Source organism: Phaethon lepturus, unplaced genomic scaffold, assembly GCF_000687285.1.
Source record: "Phaethon lepturus isolate BGI_N335 unplaced genomic scaffold, ASM68728v1 scaffold555, whole genome shotgun sequence".
Classification (NCBI taxonomy): Eukaryota; Metazoa; Chordata; class Aves; order Phaethontiformes; family Phaethontidae; genus Phaethon; species Phaethon lepturus.
The window spans coordinates 52,044-78,162 of NW_010538199.1; the positions used below are offsets into that span (position 1 = coordinate 52,044).

Consider the following 26,119-nt stretch of genomic DNA (forward strand, 5'->3'; position numbering starts at 1 on the left):
GTCTTGCTTTCCTGCATACTGAAAGTAATGTTACTCTGACATGAATGCAAGCTGCTCTCTCTCTCATTCTGAAATTGCAGGAGGAAAACAGCTAGGCTTTCCTCTTGTAACAGGCTTTACTCCTGTACTGCTTGGTTTCCCCAGGTCATTTGGTATCAGAAAGATCATGGATTGTTTCAGTGCTTTGTGATCTAGTGATATGTGCACCAGTGGTGAATGATAGGCTTCAGCTGTTTTTTGTGATGAGTGAAAAGACTGTTTCAGTTACATTGATCAAAATACGTTCTGTTTGTTTTTTGGTTTTCTTGTTTGTTTTGGACAATGATGCTAAACTTGTTCTTTTTTTCCCCTTCTCTGTATATGATTGTGCTTTCCAGTCCTCTGATGAAAAATATGTGAAGAATGTTTATCAATGGATGATCCCTTTTCTCCACCGCTGTGAAAATCGGTCCCCTGGTCTGGCAAATTCACTTTTCAAAGAGTATTTAGTAACATTAGCAAAGGAAGACCTGAGTCTACCTCTGAAGATATTTCAGAGTTCAAAACCTGCCGTAAGTATAGAACCCTCATAATTCTACTGGTTTCTTTGGAAATTCTTGTCCTGAAGAGGTGAATTCGTAAATAGGGTTAGCTCATCTTCTAAATCAAATCTTCTCCATGATCTTTCCCTTCTTATTGGACTTGGGATTTGTTATGCTTTAGAAAACATTAATTAAAAAGTATTATAGCATAAATTATGATGCAAATAAACTGTCCTCAAGGAGATTGTCAAACTGATGTAATTATGATCTTGATCTAGTGGAACAAAAATTATTGTAAAGAGTTATCTTTGAAGTAATTTTCTGGTGATGTGTTTAAATTTTTGACATACTTGCTTTTTAAAAAATGGATGTGAAGGAGTTTCATGTTCTCACTAATTTTTTTTTCCTGAGGAATTTTACTAGTAGTAGATTTCAAGCTATTTCTTGCCCCACTCCCCTTGCCCCTCGCTCCTTGCCCCTCTCTTTGCTCAACAAATGTGAAGAATAAAATTGGGGCCATTAGGATGCAGCCAAGAGTTCAATGAGTAAGGATTGAAGTTACCTTCCATGTGAGTATTTCGTGCTGCTTCTACAGTTTAAATTATTATTCCAGGGCACATAAGTACATTTTTGCATACTATTGAACATTCTAAGTGTACAGACAGAAATCAACCAGTGAAGGAAACCACAGCTATTTTATATATATGTTTTTGTACATACTAAATAAAACTGTTGTTTTATGATATGACATGATAAACATGATAAAAATGTTTGCAGCAGTTTCCCTCCTCTGCCCTGCACCCTCTCCACCTCCCAAATTCAAAAAGGGTATAGTGGTGTACCACTGTTCTTTCAAGTGTCTGCAGTGTAGGGACCTAGCCAAGTTATGTTTCAGGTTCTGGCTTGAACAGGTACTTCACTAAGTTGGTAGCAAGAGATCTTCTAGTTACAACTAAAGACAATTTATTTACTTGCAGTACACATCTTTTTATATTCAGAAGAAACTTAACTGTTGAGTTAGAAACAGAAAACTAAAAATAATATGCTTTCTTTTCTTATTAGTGTCAGCAAAAAATTATTCCTGATCAAGACCAGCTTATGGTTATGGCACTGGAATGTATTTATAGTTGTGAACGAGATGACCAGCTCTCTCTCTGTTACGATATTTTGGAATGTCTTCCACAAAGAGGATACGGGTAAACGTTTTCAGCTAGTTATTTGTAAATATTTTATATATGTTAAATATATTTGTGAATTAATACTTCAAAAATAGTTGTTAAATCACTAACGGGCTGGTGATGTTACTGGAATATTCTGTTGCTAAGTTGCCATGGTCATATGTATGCTAGTGCTGCATGTATACTCTACCAAATAATGCAACAAAACATGATTTGAAGTAGCAGCCTAGACCAAGGCTTCTGTATTAGTTTCTTAGACTTTTATATCCTGGTGCATTCAGACCAAGTGTTAGTACAGATCTTCTTGATGTTGTTACAGTTGGTGGCATCTTGCACTTAGTGTATAAGCAGCAATATGGCCCTTTGAGAGAGGTCTCTATATAGAACACCTGTATGAAGGACAAATAATTCACGAGAAAGTGAAAACATGAGGAGATAAACACTGTTATCTCAGTATCTTTTACATGTAGGAAGGAGAGAGCCTTAAGCGAAAAGTCTTAAGTAAGAAGGAAAAGCTCTGTTGTTGGGAGACTGAGGGACCCTCTAAATTTTAGCTATCCTTCTAGCAAGAAGACAAGAGTTTTAATATTTCAGGCAAACACATACCTCATTTTCATCAGAAATGTTTCAAATTGCTTATCTTGATATCTGTGTAATATGAATTACATGAAGAAATTACAAGAAGTATGGAGAGATATATGCATATTTATTATTAATTGTATTATATCTTTGCAGGCCTGAAACAGATAAAACTAACACTCTTCATGATGAAGTAGATGAACTGGAACAAATTCTTAGGTATTTAATTTTGCTAAAATAATTCATGTATTCTTACAGAAGTCACTAGGCATAGCCAAGAACTTTTTTATGACAAGAAAGCAGGAAGAATATTTATCTTTGTTTTTAGTGCTGTCAACAAGATTAAGTTTTTTGTATTCAGAACTTAGAAATGTTTAATGGTTTTAGCTGTTTGAATATTATAAAACTGCACAGATATTTTCCTTGGAGTAAAAGTGTGGGTTGGGCTTTTTTTTTTTTTTATCTTTTTTGCGCCTTTTGGAGAGAGAGGAAGGTTACTTCTGAAATATCCAGGGAATTTGTTTTGATCTTGCTACTCTATAGTGCTTTGAGTGATCAAAAACTAAAAGCTGTCTGTGAAGATGTCATCAGGTTATTGGTGATATGCCTTTACGCTACAATATTAATTTTTTCTGAGTAAATAATGTTACTTGGCCTAATCCATACTGTTAGAGACTTTATGGAGACTGTTTGCATTTGCTGTATATTGTCTGAGACAGCTTTAAGACTGCTGTAGCAGAAGTAGTTGTACAACTGTGCAGGAGTCAAAAATGTTGACTATTCATTTACAGTGTGTCAGAGCTGTTGGAGAAACATGGACTTCAGAAACCTGTTTCCTTTGTGAAAGACACAAAGGACAACGCGGAGGAGGCACAGAAGCTGATGATTAGACTGACAAGGCACGCAGGTCGCAAGTGAGTATTTGAAGGGGAATGGGGGGTAAGGGGGAAAGGACACTAAGGTAACAGTATTTATCTTCAGAGACTGGACCTGCCTGGGTTTTTGCAACAGGGAACTGTAGTGTTCAAACAGAACACGGTGTACATAAAGCACATTAGTTACATCAATGATTAACATGGTCAGTGTTTTGGCTGCATTCTCCACATTCAAAAAACCTCTGTCTGGTTTCAAACCTGTTTCAGTATGTTTGTGTTCAAGTAAACAAGCCTAAAAGGCATACTGCTGCAAAACACTGCAAGATGATGAACAGTAAAAGTTAACATATTGGAAATGAGGTCCTTTAAGACCTATTTAATTTTATTGACGGTGTAGGATTTATAAAATAACATTTTTTTTTTTGCTGTGTTTTCTTAGGAGCTCTTGTAATAGGGTAATTTATTGATTTAACATATTAATTCTACCTTTTACATTTCCTGTATAATTTTTTGACTTTTCTGTTTAAGAGCTACTTCATTTAAATTGTGTTCCAACTGTAGATGAATTATTACATGGCTCTTGGCATGAGAAGATAAAAAAGATTGAACTCTGGTAAAAACAGCCATCATTGTGTGTTGTTTGTTGTTCGTGGGGTTTTTTTATATTTTATTTAAAGTAAACATGCACAACAGTTTATCGGTGATGGTAGGGTAGTATTTAGCTTGGACATGCTGAAAGCTTTTTAAGACTTCTAAAAACCTTACTTGAGAAAGATCAGGTCAATGACTCTGTAGGAAAAATGTTGATTTTTCACTTTTTGTAGAGATCTTTTGTTTTTCCAAAATGAAAGTCAATGCCACGTGAGAAAATCACTATTAGCTGCACTAGTTTGTGTAGCTTAAAGAAGTCTTTTTTTTTAATCTAAAAAGCTCAAAATAATGTCAAAAAGCCTTCAGAGTGTTTTTACTAGGAAAAGTTTTGATAGAGGACATGAGTTGTATAAGAAGCTTTCTGGATAAACAGATATCCATGGATCCAGAGGGTCAAGAATCTGAATACCATTCTAATTTAAGGAACAAACTAAACTTGCAGCTATGTTCTCCTGTGATTGCATGCAATTGATTAGTCCTTTGAGATTGCCTACAATGAACAGCACTCTAATGATCCTCAGTTGCTGTTACAAACTTGTTTTTGCCCAGCTGTTCTTGGATCAACAGGAAGATAAAGTCCAACTTTCTGTGCTATTGGAAGTTATCAAAACCGACTTGGTGGATCTTGATAAAGATTGCTTAAATCCCTGTTTTATCTCACAGAAAAGAAACAGGAAAAAAGTTTGGGTACTGCGTTGTTGTCAGACAATTGTATTCTACACTGTTTTAATATTAAAAGCATTCTGTCTTTAAATCACTTTTGGTTAAAAGTCCAATTAAAGATTTAAATAGCATTTGAGAAAACTCATATTTTTGGTGATAGAACTGTAGTGTTATCTACTGCTTTTCTTTAAATTTGTTGAGAAAGAGAATATTTAATTTAAAAAAAAATATTTGTAGGCAACCATCAGTCAGTGAGATACACTGGAAGGAATTGCTCCAGGATATGCTAGACATGCAGCAGAAAGTATACACATGCTTAAATTCAGATACTTGCTATGAGGTGAGTTTTACGTTTTCTTTGTGTCCCAAGTGACAAATTCTCATTTTGTATTGTTGCTCACAAATATATTTTCATGTGGTATGTTATTTGGCTGTCTACTGGCTCTCTTACGATATTTTCATTCAAATCAGAAACTTGCTGTGTTCATTCATTTCACTAAAACCCCCTCTGATAAGTATCCTGTATATCTTTTACTGGAATTCAATTTTTAAAAAATTGAGTCAACTTCTTGAGAATTTATAATTCTATGTACAAATGTGTTTAGTAATAAACACTTCAACTAATGAAAATAAACGTTCTTTTAGCTAAATGTTATCTTCAGCCAAGCATTTCTTAAGCATAAAGTTCTGGTTTGATAATATTATCCAAGATCATTATAGCATCATGAACTTTCTACTGATTGCAGGTAAAGTAAAATAATGTGATACGAGAAATCTGATTTCATTGAAGGAAAAAAAAGCCTGCATGTGCATAAACCCCAAACCTATGTCATTAATATTTGCAAAGGACAGCTATTAGACTGATGTAGAATTTGCTGCGACATATATTGTTTATCTACATTTTCACTTTAGTGTACTGCAGTTATTAAAGAAAGTGTTGTGTCCACTGTAATCAGAGTTTAAGTAGTTCCGTCTTCTAAAAGCTTAAGAGTGTTTTATTACAGTTGGAGGATTTAATTGTTTATGGTAACCAATCTGATCAGCTCTTGGGAGAAGTTTTGAAAGCAAATTAGAAAAAAAAAAATTGAAGGAAAAAAGCAATGCTATTCAACCTATCCATAAAACAGTCACTCTTTCTCTGTAGTTGGACAACTTGAAGTTACTCGAAGGGAACTGCAGTGTATTTAATGTTCATGGTTTTGTGATAGGCCAAGGCTATGGAAATTGGAAATTTTTTTATGTGCATGAAAAAAATCATAGTATTAGAGCACTTTGAAAATAATAGCATTTGATTTGTTCTCATCTTAATATAAGTTCTTTATTAATAGTAAATTATTTTTTAACCTCTGTATTGTATGATTTAAAAAAACACAACAAAGGGTTTTGACCTAAGAATGCTTAAAATGCCTCGAAATGTCATGCTGGCATATGCAATTATACTTCGATAACCTCAAAATTGAGAAATTGATGATTGCAATCACATGTGAGGTATGTATAGGGATCTTTTTTATAGCACGATGCTTACTCTGTTCTGCTTGCATGCAAAGTGAATCCTGTCCTTTTGAAGAAGGACTTAATGTCCATAAATTTTGAGAGAGGTGAATTCTATGTATGTGATCTTCAAGGAACAAGAATCAGCTATCATACTTCGCATCTTTCACTGTTCCTTGAAGATTAATATCTTGTGAAGTGGAAGATGATCCAATTGTATGAGGTTTTTTAAGAAGCACTGAGCTGCATTCCTGTCACGAATGAGTGGTTTAGGCCACTGAATTTCTGAACTTCTCGGAGAAACTGAATTTCTCAGGTTGTAGAGCGGCCCAGGTACAAGGAGAAGGGGGCGAAATGCACCACCACAGTTCCTTTGCAGAGCAAGAGATGGTTTGGAGAGGTTCTTCCTAGTGAAGTAATACTTTTAAGTTCAAGATGCAGTTGGGCAGGGTGCTAGATATTTTTATCTATGCCCCCTTTCCCACAAAGGGTCGGACCAGATGATCATTTGAGGTCCCTTCCAACATGGACATTTCTATGATTCATTGATTCTATTTAAATTGTTACAAAGTTTAAAAACTTCAATAAAGGCTATGTTGTTGCAGCTGCAATATTTTGTGAAATAATTAAATGCATATGTTTCTTTTCATTAGGACAATACTGACAGTGTTTAAAAAAACCCAATTCATTTTCCTAAGTAATTGAGATTATTTTGAGTGTCTTAAAGTGGGCAAAACTTTGACCTGAAAATATCAGTTGAATGTTTTGTGGCAGGTGCAGCATTATGTTGGTATGCATTCTTTGAAGATAGTCTTGATTGAAACTTAAAAAACATCTTTATGGTTTCTTCAGGGATACCAAATTTCTTCTTATATGTTGTTGGTTTCAAGGTCTTGATACTGAACTGCCTCTTCAGATTCTTAATTACATTAAGATTCTTTTTAACACCTCAGAATGTAGGTATAAATAATTTCTTATCTCTGTGTTATGCTGTAAAAAGGTAGTTAGTAAGCTTTTTTTTTCCTGCAGGAAGTAGAAATAACTAGCTAGTAGTTAATTTTAGCTTTACTTAAATAAATTGTGGAAATATTCTCCTTGGTAGAAGTTACATTTTCTGCCTGTACTGAATATATTCTTTTGACTTCAAAGATCCTTTTATTCAAAGGGGTTGGTTCCATACAATGCAGATAAGCTTACTTCAAGCTGCTGCTGCAGCAGATAATTACATTGTTGTTCTTTCTTTTAGATATTCACAGAAAGTCTTTTATGCTCAAGCAGTATAGAAAATATCCACTTGGCTGGGCAGATGATGCATTGCAGTATTTGGTCGGTGGATCTACCAAGCTCATCAAAAGGGAGGCCACAGTACCGAGTCAGCTATGCGAAAAGTATCGAGCTAGTTTTGGCTGCTGGCAGAGAATATTTCAATTCTTCAACGAGTTTGACAGATAGCTGTATGGATTTGGCCAGGTAGGTTTACAATGAACATATACATAAATAACATACTGCTCTTTTAATTGAAACCTGAATAATGTTTTCCCTGTAAGAGGGGGTGGATCTTACATGGGTTTATTTCTCTTCATGTAAAATTACATGGTAAATGGAGACTATATCTTTGGCTTCTGTAAGATTTTGTTGGTTGTTTTTTGTCTTCTCCCCACCCCCACACATTGCTTTGTGTCTATGTGTGTCTGTACACCATTGCTGTCCCTCATTGCTGGAATGATTTGTTACAGAATTCTACTTGAAGAAGAAGAAATGTGAAAGTCTTTCTAAGAAGCTTTTTGTGTGTGTCATTTGAACCTTTTCCACTTCATGGCGTTGAATCACAATCGTAGCCCCAGTTACTATCACAATAGGAAATAGCATTTTGCCAGTCCGTTCATTTCTTTTCTTACATGTGTCTCTCTGGATTCTGAGAGTTCGTTTGAGGCTATCAAATATCTCTCTATGTTACATTAAGGAGTAATCCAAATAATTATTCAGAAAGGAATTAAGACATAGAGCAGATTTGGAGGTTGCAGTGTCGGTGTTCATCCTTGTATAGATTTAGATATGGAAAAAACCCCCACAAACTTTTAGGGCAGTGATCGTGCCCCTGTACTCGGCATTGGTGAGGCCGCAGCTTGAATCCTGTGTTCAGTTTTGGGCCCCTCACTACAAGAAGGATGTTGAGGTGCTGGAGCATGTCCAGAGAAGGGCAATGAAGCTGGTGAGGGATCTGGAGCACAAGTCTTCTGAGGAGCAGCTGAGGGACCTGGGGTTGTTTAGTCTGGAGAAGAGGAGGCTGAGGGGAGACCTTATCGCTCTCTACAACTACCTGAAAGGGGATTGTGGCGACGAGGGTATTGGCCTCTTCTCCCAAGTAACCAGCGATAGGACAAGAGGAAATGGCCTCAAGTTGCGCCAGGGGAGGTTTAGATTGGATATTAGGAAAAATTTCTTCACGGAGAGAGTGGTCAGGCATTGGACCAGGCTGCCCAGGGAGGTGGTGGAGTCACCATCTCTGGAAGTGTTCAAGAAACGTGTGGATGTGGCGCTTCAGGACATGGTTTAGGGGACATGGTGGCGCTGGATTAATGGTTGAACTTGATGATCTTGAAGGTCCTTTCCAACCTAGCGATTCTGTGAAACCAAACAACAAAAAAACGAAACAAAATTGCGTAACCAAACAAAAATATTTGTCTCAACTAAAAAGGAAGACATGTCTTTATAAAAAACTACTTTGAGTTAGACATGAGTATACTTACCTACTAATTACAAGAAAGAGATTAAATTATTTTTCTTCTCTTCAAGACACAAATTCATCTTGACCCATAATGGTATGTACATACATGTTACCATTTTTTTTTGAGTATTGACTATAGTAGTACAGTCAAAGTGGTTGTAATTAATTATCCTTTTTCAGATTAAGAAGTTTTCCTGAGTGCAATGTAGTTACTATAAAGTTTTGTGGATTGAAAAATTGTATTTTTTCCATTAGAGATTAAAGGAAGAATATTTTTGCAGTTTGCCTTCACTGATTGTTACACTCTCCATAACTTAACTAGCAAATGATTGAAAAGGCATTTTTTTTTTTCTGCCTAATCACTTGCAGCTTGTTCCTTTCTCCCATCCCAAACACACACACACACACACACAAATATGTATGATGAGGGTGAGGGGTTTTTTCCCTTACTTTTGTGGGGTTTTGTTGTTTGCTTTTTTTAGCCAAGGCATACCGCCTTGGGTTGAAATTGGAAGACAGTCACATTTACAGTATTAATTGTATAATGCTAGCTCTGTTCCTACCTTTTTATTGAAAACACAGTTTTTTGACTGTCATTACTGCTTATAAGCACTGTAGGTAAATACTTGCTTTGGAGGCCTAAAACATCCAAGAGTCACCGGCTTTTTAAAGTTTATCTATAATTAAAAAACATATTATTATTAAATCAGTAGAGCCTTTTTACATTTTGGAGAACAGGGCTGCTAGATACACTGTGCAAGAGTTGCGATCACAATGAAGCAGGTGCATACACTGTTAAAATATCCAAATTACAACTGAATTTTATCTGTATGCCTATAATTGCCACAGGTAAAATCTCTGTATTAAATACTTACTTGTATGGGTAAAGGATACTGTAGTGGTGGGATTTCCTCTATCTGTAGGAAAGAAGTCTTCCTTCTGGGCTAAGCTAGGAGCCAGAGAGGTTGGTTGGTTTTCACAGGTGAGTACCTTCATTTCGGAGCAGCAGGAACAAAATGCACAGTTATTCAGAACAGACCTTTTGGGCCAGCAGTCCAGTCCTTTGCTGTTGCCTGTGGCACTGTAATATAATGCAGCCTTACCTCTGTGCCTGGGAAGACCATGGAACAGATCCTCCTAGAAGCTATGCTAGGGCACATGGAGGACAGGGAAGTGATCTGAGACAGCCAGCATGGCTTCACCAAGGGCAAGTCCTGCCTGACCAACCTAGTGGCCTTCTGTGATGGAGTGACCACATCAGTGGACAAGGGAGGAGCTATGGCTGTTGTCTATCTGGACTTCTGTAAGGCTTTTGACATGATCTGCCCCAACATCCTTCTCTCTAAATTGGAGAGATATGGATTTGATGGGTGGACTGATGCATGGATGAGGAAATGATTGGATGGTCACATCCAGAGGGTAGTGGTCAAGGGCTCAATGTCCAGATGGAGATCAGTGATGAGTGGTGTCCCTCAGGGGTCTGTACTGGGCCCAGTACTGCTTAATATCTTCATCAGTGCCATGGACAGTGGGATCGAATACACCCTCAGCAAGTTTGCAGATGACACCAAGCTGAGTGGTGCGGTTGACACACCTGAGGGACGGGATGCCATCCAGAGGGAGCTGGACAAGCTTGAGGAATGGCCCTGTGTGAACCCCATGAGGTTCAACAAGGCCAAGTGCAGGGTCCTGCACCTGAGTGCCCACCTAATTCATCAGAGGTCTGGAGCACGTCTCCTGTGAATACAGGCTAAGAGTCAGGGTTTTTCAGCCTGGAGAAGAGAAGGCTCCGGGGAGACCTTCTTGCAGCCTTCCAGTCCTTAAAGGAGGCTTATATGAAAGATGGGGACAGACTTTTTAGCAGGTCCTGTTGTGATAGGACAAGAGGTAATGGTTTTAAACTAAAAGTGGGTAAATTCAGACTAGATCTAAGGAAGAAACTTTTCACCATGAAGGTGATGAAACCCTGGCACAGGTTGCCCAGAGAGGTGGTAGCTGCCCCATCCCTGGAAACATTCCAGGTCAGGTTGGACAGAGCAATGAGCAACCTGATCTCATTGAAGATGTCCCTGCTTATTGTGGGGGGTTGGACTAGATGACCTTAAAAGATCCCTTCCAACCCACACTGTTCTGTGATTCTATAATCAGTATGAAAAGCTGATTTAATGTTGTCATGAAATTAGGGTTTATTTATGATTCCTCCCCTGTCTCCTGTTGAGAGTCTCTTCCACTAGCAGACTCTGGAAATACAAAGGATCATTGTTTTTAATATTTCATAAGGGTCCTGTGATCAACTTTATCTTATGGTTTTACGGTAATGTTTCAAAATATGCAGTTTATAGCGTGAATTCTTGCTATGAAAATGTGACCGTGTGTTTATTCTGTTTTATAAGATGTTTCAGTCCTTCTCTGACTTCTCTCCAGTCAGTTGTTTCACGGTTACTTATTTCCATGAGTGATGATCACAGTGTGTACGTTTTCTAGTAACCTTCCTGCATGAGTTGTTTTAGGTGGAACATATTTATCTTATCTTATCTAGTTCTCTTTCCTTCCACTCCCATTTTAATCTCCACTTCACCCTGAAATGTTTTTCAGTGCTCCTGAATATGTGACAGGTTCAAATGGGATTGTTGATTATATCAATTCATATATTCAAAAACAGATTATTTTAAAGAAGTTTAAATGATGTATTAATAATTGTATGCATGAATAAATTTTCAGAGGATTTTATTTTTTTTAGTCAGCTCTGTGTTCATTTGCTGAGCATAGTTGAGGAAGCTGAATTTGACAAGCGCTCTAGCATTTCACTTCAATCAATTTTTTTGCAGAATTTTGCTTTTATTTTCCAGTATTTGGCAACACCAAAACACAACAGCATGAGGGGAAATATTTCCCTAAAGAATTACATATTTAAGCACATATGTCTTAAAGGTCTTTCATTAAATTCATTGCAGGTCTAACTTCAAGAGGGTTTAGGCAGTGTTCTTACAACAACTAGGTGAAGAGGATTGCAGCAATTCAAGAATAGAATTTGGTTAAAATGTTTAGCCAGCCATAACAGGACTATAATGCCAAACACTTATAATGTGTGTTACTGGACTAGTGAGTATTTTGACATTTCATAAGCACAGTAAATTGTTGAGATGTGGGTTTTAGTTTTGGGTTTGTTTGCTTTTTTCTTTCCTCACAGGTAAACTTTTTTCCACAAATTTAATTTTTAATTTATTCAACAATTTTTAGAATAATTTGTTTGCTTCCTATTTAGGTGCTGTCTGCAACTTATTGTAGACTGTCCGAGTGCTATTCAGGAGGAGCTAGATCTCATTCGTGCTCTTGGCTACCTTGAAGAATTTGGTGTAAAAATCTTACCGTTACAAGGTACTGTATATTTTTATTCTTGATATGATTACTTGAAGCACATGCATAAACATGCATGACAATAATTTACTATTATGTGAGTGTTGCATGAGTAAACTAAAGGGTCCCTTCCCTGCCTCCAAACAGCTTACAGGCATATACCGAAAGATGGTTTTGTTTAAAGAGATTTTTCAGTTTGTGATACAAGAAAGGTATCTGTATATGGAATCTGTGTTTTGGGACTTATTTTTAGCAGGACTTTTAAATAAAGGTACTGAGTATTTGAAGCTCCTGGTAACTTCAGCAGAAATAGTTTGAGCTTACCTTTTATTTGCAAAATAATCTGTACTTGCTTATGTGCCATTGAGCTTTAAAATAATGGGTGGGAGCGAGGTATTTCATGTGTAGGCAATTTTCGTGTCTCCACTGGGCTGTTTCATTTTGAAGTATATAAAACCCAATGACAAGGGAAGTGAACTTTTACAAGGTATTTCTTCTGACTACTTATTTAAAACTTTAAATCTGTTCGGTAGCTCTTGACTCCAATTGTATGTAAAGTTGTTGAGCAGAAGTTGGAAAGAAAGCACAATTATGGACAATGAGATAAGGGGAAAAAATGGAATATATTGGAGATTGTTTTATTTCTTATAGATTGTGCCAAACTAGCAAAGTTCATTGCTTTATTAACAAACAAAAAAAACAACCACTTAGAAAAGTGAAAGAAATGCAAGAAAGAGTTCATCTACCTGGCTGTCAGTGAAGCTTGAATGTATGGTATGTGGGCAACTATGTGAAACTGCATGAACACTGGTATTGAAAGCACTCTAAAAGAACTGGCTGAGAGGAGCTCTGAGTACCAATAAAACATACTGATGGTAGTGTTTTCCTTCTGGCATTGTGCAGAGAAATACCGGGATTTATGGAAAGCACTTGTGGGTCTATGGGAAACGAAGCAGGTGTTCGTAGTGGCTGTTGTTAACTTTACTTTGGTGTTCTCTTTTTGCCTTTTTTTTTTTTTTCTTTTCCAAGTATTCCTTCGAAGTGAGCTGATGTGCCGTACATTATACTCAGGAATCTAACCATTTCTGACTGAGAATAAGTATGATTTCTAGGTCTTGTAATACTGCACAGTTGACTTGTAGATCAGAGTTGTTTTTTAGTCAGTTTGTTCAGCCTGTAGAAAAGTACAGATGTATTTTCTTCATCTTTTTCAGTGTGGATGTGAAGGTATCTCTTAAAATAAAAAAACGTGTAAACATAATATTGTATTAACAGCGTGTGTAATACAACTGATCTAGATTAATAAGAATATGTGAAATCATGCCTGTAATTTCATTAATGATCCTGACTTATCCTTTCTTCAGTAACTTCATGTAAGTCAAATTAATCTAATAAGATTAAAATTATGTTTTAAAGTTTTAATGAAAGTGTTTAAATGGTGAGTTACTTTGATAGAATGTAATTAAAATAACATTAAGGATTGGTTATTCCCAGAGTGAGAATTGGGAATAGACTTTCATTTGCACTTTTATGCTTAGTTTTCTGTAGAGCTTCCCCACCTACTTGTATTTTTAGCAAACTCAGCAGTTAAGGCTGTGAACTACTGTTATGATGTATTTTAATAAAATCTGGTTTGGAGACTCCTTATTAACATAGGGGTTGAAGGAAAGTTCATCTTTAATGAAAGTGTTTGACCCATGGTATTATTTTAGATTACTTAGTTATGTTAGATATTTCAAAAAGTCTTGCTTATGCAATCAGTGAATGAAAATATTTTACTGTTGTATCCTAATACATGTGTGTGATAGAATATTAAAAAAAGAAAGTGTAACCTTTTCCCTCTCCTCCATTCTTAGTTCATTTTAGTCTAATTTTATTTACAGAACTTAGTAATGGAGTTTTCATTATATGAGTGCTTATTGCCCTTATTGAGAGGCCTAATATCATACCTTTTAATCCCAATATGCTAATGCAGAGTTTATCCCCCATGCAGACATTAATGTGTTACTGAGTGTTAAGTGGAAGATCTGCATGCTCTTCCTCAGTGTTCTAGGAACTTGCATGGTATGAAAATGTTACCTTTTCAAAACAGCACCCTGAAGTTATCCACCTGCTGACTAGCTAAAAAGAGCCCTGAAATTGGTTCATGATATTAAATTGTAAAATTAAGAGTATTGTTTAAATCTTGGTAAAATATTTTTAGAAACACAGTACTAATTATAAACTTCTCAGGATATGGTTAACACAACCTGATGATTTGCAGGCTATCCCTCGGCTTGCTCAGGAAATGCTCATGTAAACTAAAACAGCCTGACAATTTTGCCTATGACAGTCTGTGGTGTATCCTGTCCACCCTAAAATAAAATGTAGCATGAAATATTAGTTATTTACAGCATTCTGAATGAAAGTTAATGTCTGTTTTAGCCATCTTTTTGAGAATGTTGCAAAAATGATATTTAAAAAATTCTACAATTTTTGAAAAAAAAGTTTTCATTCTGGCCAGTCTCCCTCTTCTTTGTCCCTTCCCAGCCTGACTTGCTAGTGATTGGGGCTGGATACATGGTAGTGTTATTTTAACTTTCTGTTTATAGTTATAGTTGATGATCTGCATGCAAGTAACTTTGGGCTGGTTTTCAGATTCTATTTGCGTTCTGATACTCCCTAACGCTCTTTCTGCATCTACGTTGTTTAACCAGAAATACAGCAGTAGGGTTCATTTGTACAGTCTCTAACACCAGTTCTTCTCTCAACAGTGCGTTTATGTTCGGATCGACTTAGTCTCATCAAAGACTGTCTTGCTCAGTTGTCAACGAACTATAAGCAGTCTGCTAAGCTCCTGGGACTTGCGAATTTGCTCAGGGTTGCAGGTAAGCTGTGTTTTTAAGACACTGAATTCTAATGCAGTATCCATTTGTGTTATGCTTTAGGACATTTGAGTTGATCGTTAGAAATACTGTATTTCAATACTATATTTATATAGTATACTATAGTATATTTACAGTGTAGTGTGTATATATAATATTGAAATACAGTATTCAAGGGTATCACTAAAAAATCATCCAGAAGAGCAGCCGTTGGGGAGGAATGAAATATTTAACATGAATGACATATTTTATCTGTAAAACAGATGGTATTTTCAGCTGCTCTGATGTTCCACTAATACCTAGAATAAAAACAGCCTTGTCTAATCTGGATTCTGAGTAAAAGCTCATTTCAGATCGGAGAGGTTGTGACTGAGAATATTTTGCTTTACAGTTAATTGGTAGTACTGAAATTCCTGTAAACCTTATTGTCTCTGCCAAATAAGGTAGTTTGATTTAATAATATAGTCCTATTTAAGTTAGAGGGGGAAAAAGTAATCTGTAACGCATAAACTTCAGCTCTTAGACTTTTGTCTATGCTTCGTGTATCTCCTTTGCACACTAAAAATAGTGTGTTAGCTTGAGTATTCATTTGAGGAGCTGAACATCTTCAAGGATTGAATCCTAAGGATATTACAGCCTACCTAAAGTGTCTGTCAGACCTTTCATTTTTTTTTTTGAAAAATAGTTCATCAGTGCAACTGCAAATACAATACTGCTGTATTTTTATGATGTAGAAATAGTATCTAGAAATATAAAATAATATAAAATAGAAATTCATATTTCATGCAGCGTGGTGTATAAAATCAGTGCATTCTGGCTTTGTCACTGATGCATGCCTGGCTAATTAATTTCTCTCTCTATGAAATAATTTAAGATTTTTTTTTTTTTGGTTATGTTTTCAGCAAGCTTAGTATTGGCAATTTTTGCATAGTAATGTATATAGAGAGGGAGATGTTCAGGGGGGCTTGGTGAGGATATGAACAGAGACGTACAAAGCTTCGGATACTGGCCTCCGGAGATGCCTGGGCTCTGAGGAGAGGAATCACTGGAAACGTTGTGACTCTGGTAAACTCAGTGCTCCTGTTACGTAGCGCTGCTACTTGGAAGATGTCAGAGGGTAGGGGATGGTACCGTGTTAGGTAGCTGGATCTAATCCACATACTTGTTCATTTTACATGTGATTTTCTGTTCTTTTTTTTTTTTTTTTTTTTTTTTTCGCTTGTCAGGCTTTTGGATAACTATCTCCATTAATAAGACAAAATTGTGGTACAGCTCTTACCTTCCCCTCTCCGCTTCCTCCCACATCAAGTTAAAATCTGTCAATTCTTCTTATTAACATTCTGGATTCTTTAGGCTAATGCTGCAGATTTTTGTTTTACCTCCTTTTTGCATATAAATGATTCTCTTTGTATGAGATGAGGAAAAGCAAAATCCACAATGATTCTATGAAGCTTAAAAATGTAAAGTATTTTTGTCCAGTAGTGTTATCCTTAGTTGTAGAGCAGCATCTACAGAGACTGAAAGATGAGAGGCAACATATATTAGGTAGAGAACTTAGGGAATTCATATAGAGCTCATGGATACGGTAATGTCTGTCTGCTGTGTGCTAGTGTTATGACCACAGTGGCACTTACTGAGATACAAGTGAAAAGAGAAATTTAAAAGAGATATTTAAAGCCAGATGATGAAATGGCCTCCTGATTTTCTCTTCCGTGTGATTACCGGGCTGAAGAAAACCAGAAGATGAATGTGTGAGGTGGTTAATTTTTAAGTAGGTGAATGATTTAAAAACTACTGCTTAGGCTACACATTACATATTTATTCTAAGAGTGTTGGGCCCTCTCACTTTAAGGGTTGGCCTTGGGAATAACTCTTAACAGTTTTTCCTGTATGGAAGTATGGAATTTTAGTAGTAAAAGTGTATTTCAAGAGTGAATCTTGGTAAGGAAAACACTACTTTGACACTTGCTTTTCTTGTTTAATATGCTAAATAAATAAACAAATAACTAAGACACCTTTAAGGTTATCTTTTGGTTATAGAATAACATTTATTTGAAGGGGAAAAAAAGGCAAGAAAACATTTCCATTAGTTCTGTGGATGTGGTAGCTTTTTTATTTGTTGTTTTTTTTGTGTGTGTGTGTTGTTTTTTCTTGTTGTGTTTTTTTTTTTTTTTAATGAGTATTTTTAAGCTTTTGTGACTAAAAACCATTTCAGTGTCACTGAGGGTTGACTAGTCATATTACTTACATGGAAATACTGTTTTCTTTACAGGATATTCATTTATAAGCAAGATGTGGATTCAGTATGAGAATGTCATAGTTGTGAATTTTAGATAAACTTACTTATTGTAGGAGATAGGCTATGGAAAACAGATTTCTTTCATTTTAAGAAACTCAGTATTTCTTTAATCTTTTTTAGTTTTTCTGGACTTGAAAGCTATAAACATCATACCACTATTGCTGCAAGGTTTTTTTGTGCCTGACATTCCATCCCATTGACAAGTATCCAAAAGCATAGAAAGGAATCATGATTGTCATTGCTATTTTGTCATGCATGCAAATGCAGTATTTTCCCAACAGATTAAAGGGAATCTTGTAGAGCTTCAGTCTTTAGTCCTCAGTTACTGCTGTATGTACTTTCAGTCAGTGCTGGGATAGGTAACCTTACACTGAATTTCAAGTTACACATGATTTTAATAGCTAGGTTAATAATACCTTTAAAAATGGATTTTAAGTAGAATCCTGGCATGGCCTTCATCATAGTCTGTAAATGAAGAGTCTCATAAAATTTAATAGTAGTATAAAAAAAAAAAATTAAAGCAAGGCAAGTAGAAATGGTATTTCTCTATCTGTCAGCTCATGATTTAAGTTACTGAGTTAAAATTAATTATTAATATGATGAAGAGTTATTTTAGGACTTGGTAGTCATAAGAATGATAACAAATGCTAATATTATTCCACAGATGAGTTTGCAGCCAAAAAGGCAGCTCATGCATACAGGTTTCAAGATTCATGAATGAGTATATGTTATTTTAAACTGAATATTAGAAAAGGAAAACCTTCCTTGCAGTTCTACATAGATAGTCTTTGTTAGCAGGTTTAAAAATAATGGGAAAGGGTAACTTGATAGCTATCGACTTATGATGAAAGGAAATAGATTTATCGAGATATATTGGGATGAGTCTGGATATTGGAAAAGAATCTAGGGATTGAACTTCATGGACTTACTTAATGAAGAATTAGATAAAGTACTGCTGGAAAAAAGAATTGGTTTTGTCCCTAATTGGTTTTCACTACTTATACAATTATCCTGATTTATGAGCCACCTTTGCTTGAAAGAAGTTCTAATTTTGTCTTGTGGAACCTACTTACCAGTATTGGTTATGCATGCTCAAATTTGCAGTCCCTTCTGTTTCCGATCCACCATGTGTATCTACTAGTAGAGCGCTTTCTTGTGCTTTATCTGCTAACTGGAGGAATTTGTTTCAGCATTTCCACCTCTTTGCTCCCCTTGCCACCCCACCCCTTATTATTACTGATTGTGAAAGACCTGCTTGCTACACCTATCCATACCTATATAAATTTTATATGTGTATATATAAAGCATATAGTATACGTTATAGTATACTACTTGTAATAAAAAGTCTATAAAATACTATAAGCATATATATTTTAATTTTCATTCTAAAAGAATGCAGTTGCTATGCATACAAGGGTAGAACGTACATGGTCATCCTCAAGGTGCTTTGGGAGCTGTGTTCTCTGACTACATTTTGTTTAGAGACCAGCACTGAAAGTGAGTAGTAGAATTTATATTCATACTTATCAAAGCTAAAATATTGCTTAGGTAATGGTATGTCAGCTAGCTTAAGTGCTTTGAAGTATTTGATTAAGCCTCACATCACTACCTCTGTAAAGTAAGCACACAAGTGCTACCTTATTTCACAGATGGGCAAAGTGGGTGAAGGAGAATGGGCTCAGCATGACAGCCAGAAAATCTGCACCTGCTCAGGGAGCTGGAGCTGTCCTACAGCTTGCAATCCTCACTTAATCCACAGTCTCAGTTAAGAAAGGTTATGAAAGAATTCACTTTATGTAATGGCTTGCTTTATAAAACAGAGGAGTAAAAAAATGCTTATGTCTCAGAAATTAAGAGCATTTTCTCTGCTGTTACTGTGTATCAAAAAGATCTAGTGAGCATTGCTCTTTATTTCTTGAGTCAGGGTCTCTAGAAATGTTTTCTGCTCATTATTCTCTTTTTCTCACATCTTTGATATCATAATTTAGTTAATTTTAATATCCATGAGCTAATTCTAGTAACTTTTTAGCTAGTGTGGTCTAGGGTTTTTTTTTAACTTTCTGCTTAGTTGTTTTTAGCTAACAACTAGCTTTGCTCACATTCCTAAGGCAAAGCTCATTTTTGAAAGCTGCTTTCCTCAACACTGACTTTCTTGCTTAACGTATGTGGAAGTAACCATGGCAGATGGTTTCTATCTCCTAAATGTAGGTGACATGGAATTTCTGTGGTATACATAGAATTTTGGTACCATTTGACTTTTAAGTTTTCATTACATGTTTCAACTCAGGATAATGTTGTTTTATCCACTCACAAATATAGCATGCATCGTATTCAAAGTGTTTCAATAAGCTTTTTTTTTTTTAATATGACCCAAATGGGATCCAAACTTCTAAAAAGTATTTAAACATCCTTTTATTTCTCAAGAAAAGATGTTTATCTGTTTTTTTCTGAGCTTCCATATTTTTCTTCTCATCATTTGTAATAGAATCATAGAATCATTTAGGTTGGAAAAGACCCTTAAGGTCATCATGTCCAACCATTAACCTAACACTGCCAAGTCCATCACTAAACCATGTCCCTAAGCACCCCATCTACATGTCTGTTAAATACCTCCAGGGATGGTGACTCAGCCACTTCCCTGGCAAGCCTGTTCAAGCCCCTGGCAAGCTGGACAACCCTTCTGATGAAGACATTTTTCCTAATACCCGATCTAAAACCACCCTGGTGCAACTTGAGGCTGTTTGCTTTAGTGCTATCACTTGTTACTTGGGAGAAGAGACCGGCACCTACCTTGCTATGACATCCTTTTTCAGGTAGTTGTAGAGAACAATAAGGTCTCCCCTCAGCCTCCTCTTCTCCAGACTAAACAACCCCAGTTCCCTCAGCCGCTCCTCAGAAGACTTGTGCTCCAGACCCCTCACCAGCTTCGTTGACCTTCTCTGGACACGCTCCAGCACCTCAATGTCCTTCTTGTCATGATGGGCCCAAAACAGGATTCGAGGTGCGGCCTCACCAGTGCCGAGTACAGGGGCATAATCACTTCCCTCCTCCTGCTGGCCACACTAGTTCTGATACAGGCCAGGACGCTGTTGGCCTTCTTGGCCACCTGGGCACACTGCCGGCTCATGTTCAGCCGGCTGTCAACCAGCACCCCCAGGTCCTTTTCTGCTGGACAGCTCTCCAGCCACTCCTCCCCAAGCCTGTAGCATTACATGGGGTGATTGTGATCTAAATACAGGACCCGGCACTTGTCCTTGTTGAACCTCATACAACTGGCCTTGGCCCATCCCTGCAGCCTGTCAGATCCCTCTGCAGAGCCTTCCTACCTTCCAGCAGATCAACACTCCTGCCCAATTTGGTGTTGTCTGCAAGCTTACTGAGGGAGCACTCGATCCCCTTGTCCAGATCATTTATAAAGATATTAAACAGCTCTGGCCCCAGTACTGAGCCCTGGGGAACATCCTTTGTGACTGGCCACCAACTGGATTTAACTCCATTAACAACTCTTTGGGCCCAGCCATCCAGCCAGCTTTTTACCCAGTGAAGAGTACATCTGTCCAAGCCATGAGCAGTCAGTTTTTCCAGGAGAATGCTGTGGGAAAAGGTGTCAAAGGCTTTACTAAAGTCTAGATAGACAACATCTACCACCTGTTCACGTGGTTGTCCTGTACGTGCCACACGATGGCACTTAAGATGATGTGCCCCATAACCTTCCCTGGCACCAAGGTCAGACTGACAGGCCTGTAGTTCCACAGATCTTCCATCTAGCCCTTTTTGTAGATGAGGGTCACATTTGCTAACTTCCAGTCAACTGGGACCTCCCTGGTTAGCCAGGACTGATGATAAATGATTGAAAGTGGCTCAGTGAGCACTTCCACCAGCTCCCTCAGTACCGTTGAGTGGATCCCATCCAGCCCCATAGACTTGTGTGTGTCTAAGTGGTGTAACAGATTGCTACGTATTACCCCTTGGATTATGGGGGCTTTGTTCTGCTTCCCATCCCTGTCTTTCAGCTCAGGGGGCTGGGTACCTGGAGAGCAACTGGTCTTACTATTAAAGGCTGAGGCAAAGGCAGCACTAAGGACCTCAGCCTTTTCCTCATCCTTCGTCACTATGTTTCCCCCCACATCCAATAAAGGATGGAGATTCTCCTTAGTCTTCCTTTTGTTGTTAATGTATTTATAGAAATATTTTTAATTGTCTTTTATGGCAGTAGCCAGATTACATTCTAGTTGGGCTTTGGCCCTTCTAATTTTCGCCCTGCATAACCTCACAACAATTGCCTGCCCCTTCTTCCACAGGTCATCAACTCTCCTTTTTTTCCTGAGTTCCAGCCAAAGCTCTCTGTTCAGCCAGGCCAGTCTTCTTCCCTGCCCAGCTTGTCTTTTGGCACATGGGGCCAGCCTGTTCCTGCACCTTTAAGATTTTCTTCTTGAATGTCCAGCCTTCCTGGACTTCTTTGCCCTTCAGAACTGCCTCCGAAGGGACTTTGTCAACCAGGCTCCTAAACAGGCCAAAGTCTGCCCATTGGAAGTCCAAGGTAGCAGTTCTGCTGACCCCTCCTTACTTCTCCAAGAATTGAATACTATCATTTTGTGATTGCTATGCCCAAGACAGCCTCAGACCATCATGTCACCTACAGGTCCTTCTGTCTTCATGAACAGGTACAGTGGAGTGCCTTCCACCAGCTGTGTCAGGAAGTTACCTTCCACACACTCCAGGAACCTCCTAGACTGTTTCCTTATGATGCAAGGAGACAATAGTCCAAAGGAGATGAACACACACAAACTTTCACAAATAATAAAAGGAAAACAAAAACTAAGATGCCCTTTCCAGTATCTGAACTTGATTTGTTTGAGTCTGGATGTCAGACGTTAAGGGCATTTTAATGGTTTTTCTCATTGAACCTTTCTTGGTTTTAAATCTTGAATGTCTGTCAAAATGGCAAGGGGAACAATTCAGAATTCAAAACTTCCAGTCTCATAAGACTTTGTTATTAAAAATGCCTTCAAGTGAGGCATGCTGAGGCTGAAGCAGTGAATTGTTTCATGTTTGAATAGAAGAACAAGACCGTGCCGCTAATCTGCAGCAGGTAGTATTTTAAGTGACTGCACTGTTGAAGCAATGAAAGCCATGTAAAAAAGGGCTCAGGCTGTGCGTTGCAGGGGATTCACTAGTCATGTTGGAGCTGACAGTTGTTCTGTGGCATAACAGCATGTGTCAAGATAATGGAAGTTTAAATGAGTGAACAGCGGAGATAAGATGAGCATGTATAGCCATGGACTGGAAGGAAAATGATTCTTATATTTTATGGCTGTGCTTTTGCCAAACATGCGGAGATGTGTCCTACTGCATCAAAGCTAATTAGCTAAAACATTGGCGATAGGGACTTGTCAGCACATGACTGCTCAAGCACAGTTAAGAAAACCGTTCATTACTCCAAGTGTTCCTCCTCTCTTCCCTACATTCCCACTGAATTTTAGGTAGTGATAAATAGCAGTGATTGTTTTGTCTAGCTGAAATCTGAGGGACAATAATTTGATTATTTCTCTTGCCTTTTATTTAGTCAGATCACTCTGTAAGTAGTAAAGCTGTCAGGGTGAAGTGGGCATCGGGAGGTGAGTGGCAAGTATGGATCTCTTGCTTATAGAAATGACAGTTCACATTTAGCTTGTGTCGACAGAAGCACCTCTTTGTCATCTGTAATTGCTTTTGCCTGCATGAGAAGTTCCGCGTTCCAGAGGGCAAAGTTTTGCAACAGAAGAGCCTTGGATGTGATTAATTTGCAACATCATGGGTTGGCAGTATATAGAACAAGAGGCCAAAAGATAAAATGATGGGAAGCCAACCTGTTCTCCCAGCTGATTTAGTTATGACACGCTGGGATTAGGGGAATCTTGACTGAGTTCAATAATTAGGGTAACTTCACTTCCCTGAAGGTCATTCTATTGCAACTGCTACATCTTTTCTTTTGAGAAAGCTTTAAAAAGAAATTTGCTTTGCCTGTGTTGATGGACCTGCAAAGTAGAGTTAAAAGTAACAGCTTTGCAATTTAAGAACATGTACTCTTTAAATGGTTTTTGGAACCCAATCACTTTAACCTTCTGGAATATTTGCATTTCACAAGTTGTACTAATACAGTTTCATAAATCAGTGCCCTTTTCAAATGACTTAAACAACAGTGACTGTGTAAAATCACTTTTAATAATAGGGGAGAAACATGAGCAAGAAGCTTGTACTGAAAAAATCCACTACTTTTTATTAGCTTCCTGCCATCCTTCTTTCCTAAATTAAAATTAATAGCATGAGATTCTTTTTCCCGTGTATGCTTAGTCACCTTCTCATATAGTACATGGACATATGCCCTATTTTGAGCACAAGACTGGACCAACTGGTGTCAGTAAAGTAAATAACTTCCATGAGATCCGTAGTGTCTGAAGTGTTATGTTTGACTCATAACTGGGGGAAGAGGCGTTGTCCAGAAGGTCTGGTGACCAAGATGCATGTATGGTGTGGAAAAATAGTTTCGGTTCTACTCGCTCAATTTATGAGTGTAGCGTTTTTTAAATACCTGTGTCTTGCACATCTCTCAAATTATTTGGCTCTGTGAAGTGGGAATTTAAACTGGGGCTTTGTATACTGCAACAAAACAATGAAATATTTCAAAATCTTCTTCTGTAACAGTTCACAGAAGTGTTTTTTCAGTGTCAGGTTTTTGATTTATATGTCACCTTAAATATTAGTTTTGATCTATAACTTGGCCATCACATAAATAGTTTTCAAGACTTTTTTTTTTAACCTAGACATAACATGCTCTGTAGCTGTTGTTTTTTCACACTAGCTATGATGCCAATGTTTTTTAAAATACATAACTGTTTTTATTGTTTCCTTCAGGCAAAGCAGATAATTTTATTTCTGTTGCAATTTCAAGATGGGCTTTTCATGTTGTGGCATATAGTTTTCATAAGAATTAAAGTAGCAAGCTTAAATTGACCATTAATGCCAATTAACTAATAAAAATGTTGACTTTTTCTTACAGGAGATGATCAGATGGAGAGAAAAGGTCAAGTTTTAATACTTTTAGTGGAACAAGCGCTCAGTTTCCAGGACTACAAAGCAGCTAGTATGCATTGCCAGGAGCTCATGGCCACAGGTGAAGTGAATAAATAGGGGTGGTGCGGGGTGACGGTGGTGGAAATCTGAGTTCTGACTCTTGGCTTACTGTGAAGTATGGTACTTAAAATTGGTCCATTTAATTAAAAAATCAGTTACATTTTGTTTGTGAAAGTCAACTGACATCAGCATGTCAAAAGTAGAAGGTAAGTGGTATGCAGTATGAGAAATCCTGTTGTCATGGAGGAGAAACTACATGTAGTCATGGAACTACAAAATACTTAAGCCACAGTGACTTCTGGAGCAATGTTGGTCTTTTTCTAAATCAGTTTAGTTGATTTAGATCTCTCAACTGGAGTTGCATACTGTCATTCAGATAATCCTTTATTTTTTTCATCAGGCTTAAAATACAGCCCAGTAGGGATTCCATTTTTAATTGTCTCCTCGGTACTTTTTTTTCTTGTAAGAAAGCAAAGGAAAAAATTTTAATTTGTCATGTTGTTTAAAGCCTGTTTACTGTATTTTGGTATTATGTTCTTGTTCCACATGAACATTCATTAACATTATTGAGATTAAACATGTATGTTGGTCCATAAACATTCACTATCAATTATAAATAGGCAAGTTTCTTCTTTGTAAAATTCTTTATGGAAACATATTTCAGTATCTTTCTTAAGATGTGTTTCAGTATGCAAAAGTTCATTCACATAGTGCAAAATCTTTCTCTGCAATTGCTATCGCAGTTGTTCATCTCTGGAAGTAATTATAAGAAATAAAATTTTTTTAGCTAGCTGGGTGGGGGTCTTGTATTTAGTTTTCAATCTGAAAACGATACTATAGGCTGTAGAATAAGTGCTGACTTTTGTTTCTTACTAAATCGTGTGCATATTATGAAAGACAGTTCAGGTATCTTTAAACTGGGCCTATGCTTTTGGGGTGACATTTGCCAGGTCTGTTTGGATATCTCCAAACTTAATTTTTTGGCTTTCTGAGAAAAAATGCATGTGATGTATAGGAGCTGACAACACGAGGTGACAGCCAGACAGAGAAAATCCGTCCTAGCTGTTTGTGATATTTCTTTTGCCAAAGACATGCACATGTTTTTACAATATGTAATGCACAAATACGAAATGGAGACGTACACAGCAAATACTGTATGTAAAAAGATAGTTGCTGGATTATTAGACATGTAACCTTAGGGAGCTTTTCTGTATGCCCCTGGGAACCACAATTTCTCATTCTCTCTACACTGTGCCCCTTTCAAACAGGTAAAAACATGGGACTGCAGCTCCTAGGAATGTGCAGGTCTTCTAGATGTCTACCTTTCTATCAAAACTCTTAAAATATTTGTGGTATTTATATAATTTATATATGCGAGGATATGAATGGAGGTAGATGTCATATATGTGTCAAGATACTACGGAAAATGGGATTTGTTTCTTTGGCTCTTTTTTCTACCTTGAGATTGAGGAGGGGAAATCTGAGATGAATTGAGGTTCTTTTAATTATATCAAGTGATATAATTACTTTTTTCTTGGTTTTGTTTGTTTTCTTTTTTATTGTAGCCACTACAGTAAAGCGGTTAATATCACACTCTAAAGTAAAGTATGATTTTCTTATTGCAATATGCAAAAATACGATGTGTAGGCTTACAGATGCCTATTGTACTGATAATCTACAATATGATAACAGCGAATCTTCTATGCGTTCGGTCAGTCTAAGTTTGAATTACATCTCTCTGTTACAGAGCCTTTGTGGTTCCTTTTTCAGAGGACGTTAAATGTTGACAGGAATGACACA

General features: G+C 37.1%; 1 protein-coding gene across 1 annotated transcript in view; it reads left to right on the plus strand.

Moving 5' to 3' along the window:
* Positions 1 to 26,119, plus strand: part of NBAS (neuroblastoma amplified sequence) — a gene marked incomplete at both ends in the record, with an annotated part of 125,169 nt that overhangs the window by 46,968 nt on the left and 52,082 nt on the right. Inside the window, 9 exons of the mRNA XM_010286700.1 lie at positions 378 to 551; positions 1,584 to 1,717; positions 2,435 to 2,497; positions 3,070 to 3,192; positions 4,705 to 4,807; positions 7,205 to 7,428; positions 11,952 to 12,064; positions 14,797 to 14,910; positions 24,246 to 24,359. Of these exons, the coding sequence (XP_010285002.1) occupies positions 378 to 551; positions 1,584 to 1,717; positions 2,435 to 2,497; positions 3,070 to 3,192; positions 4,705 to 4,807; positions 7,205 to 7,428; positions 11,952 to 12,064; positions 14,797 to 14,910; positions 24,246 to 24,359 (1,162 nt within the window). The remainder of the gene's footprint in view (positions 1 to 377; positions 552 to 1,583; positions 1,718 to 2,434; positions 2,498 to 3,069; positions 3,193 to 4,704; positions 4,808 to 7,204; positions 7,429 to 11,951; positions 12,065 to 14,796; positions 14,911 to 24,245; positions 24,360 to 26,119) is intronic.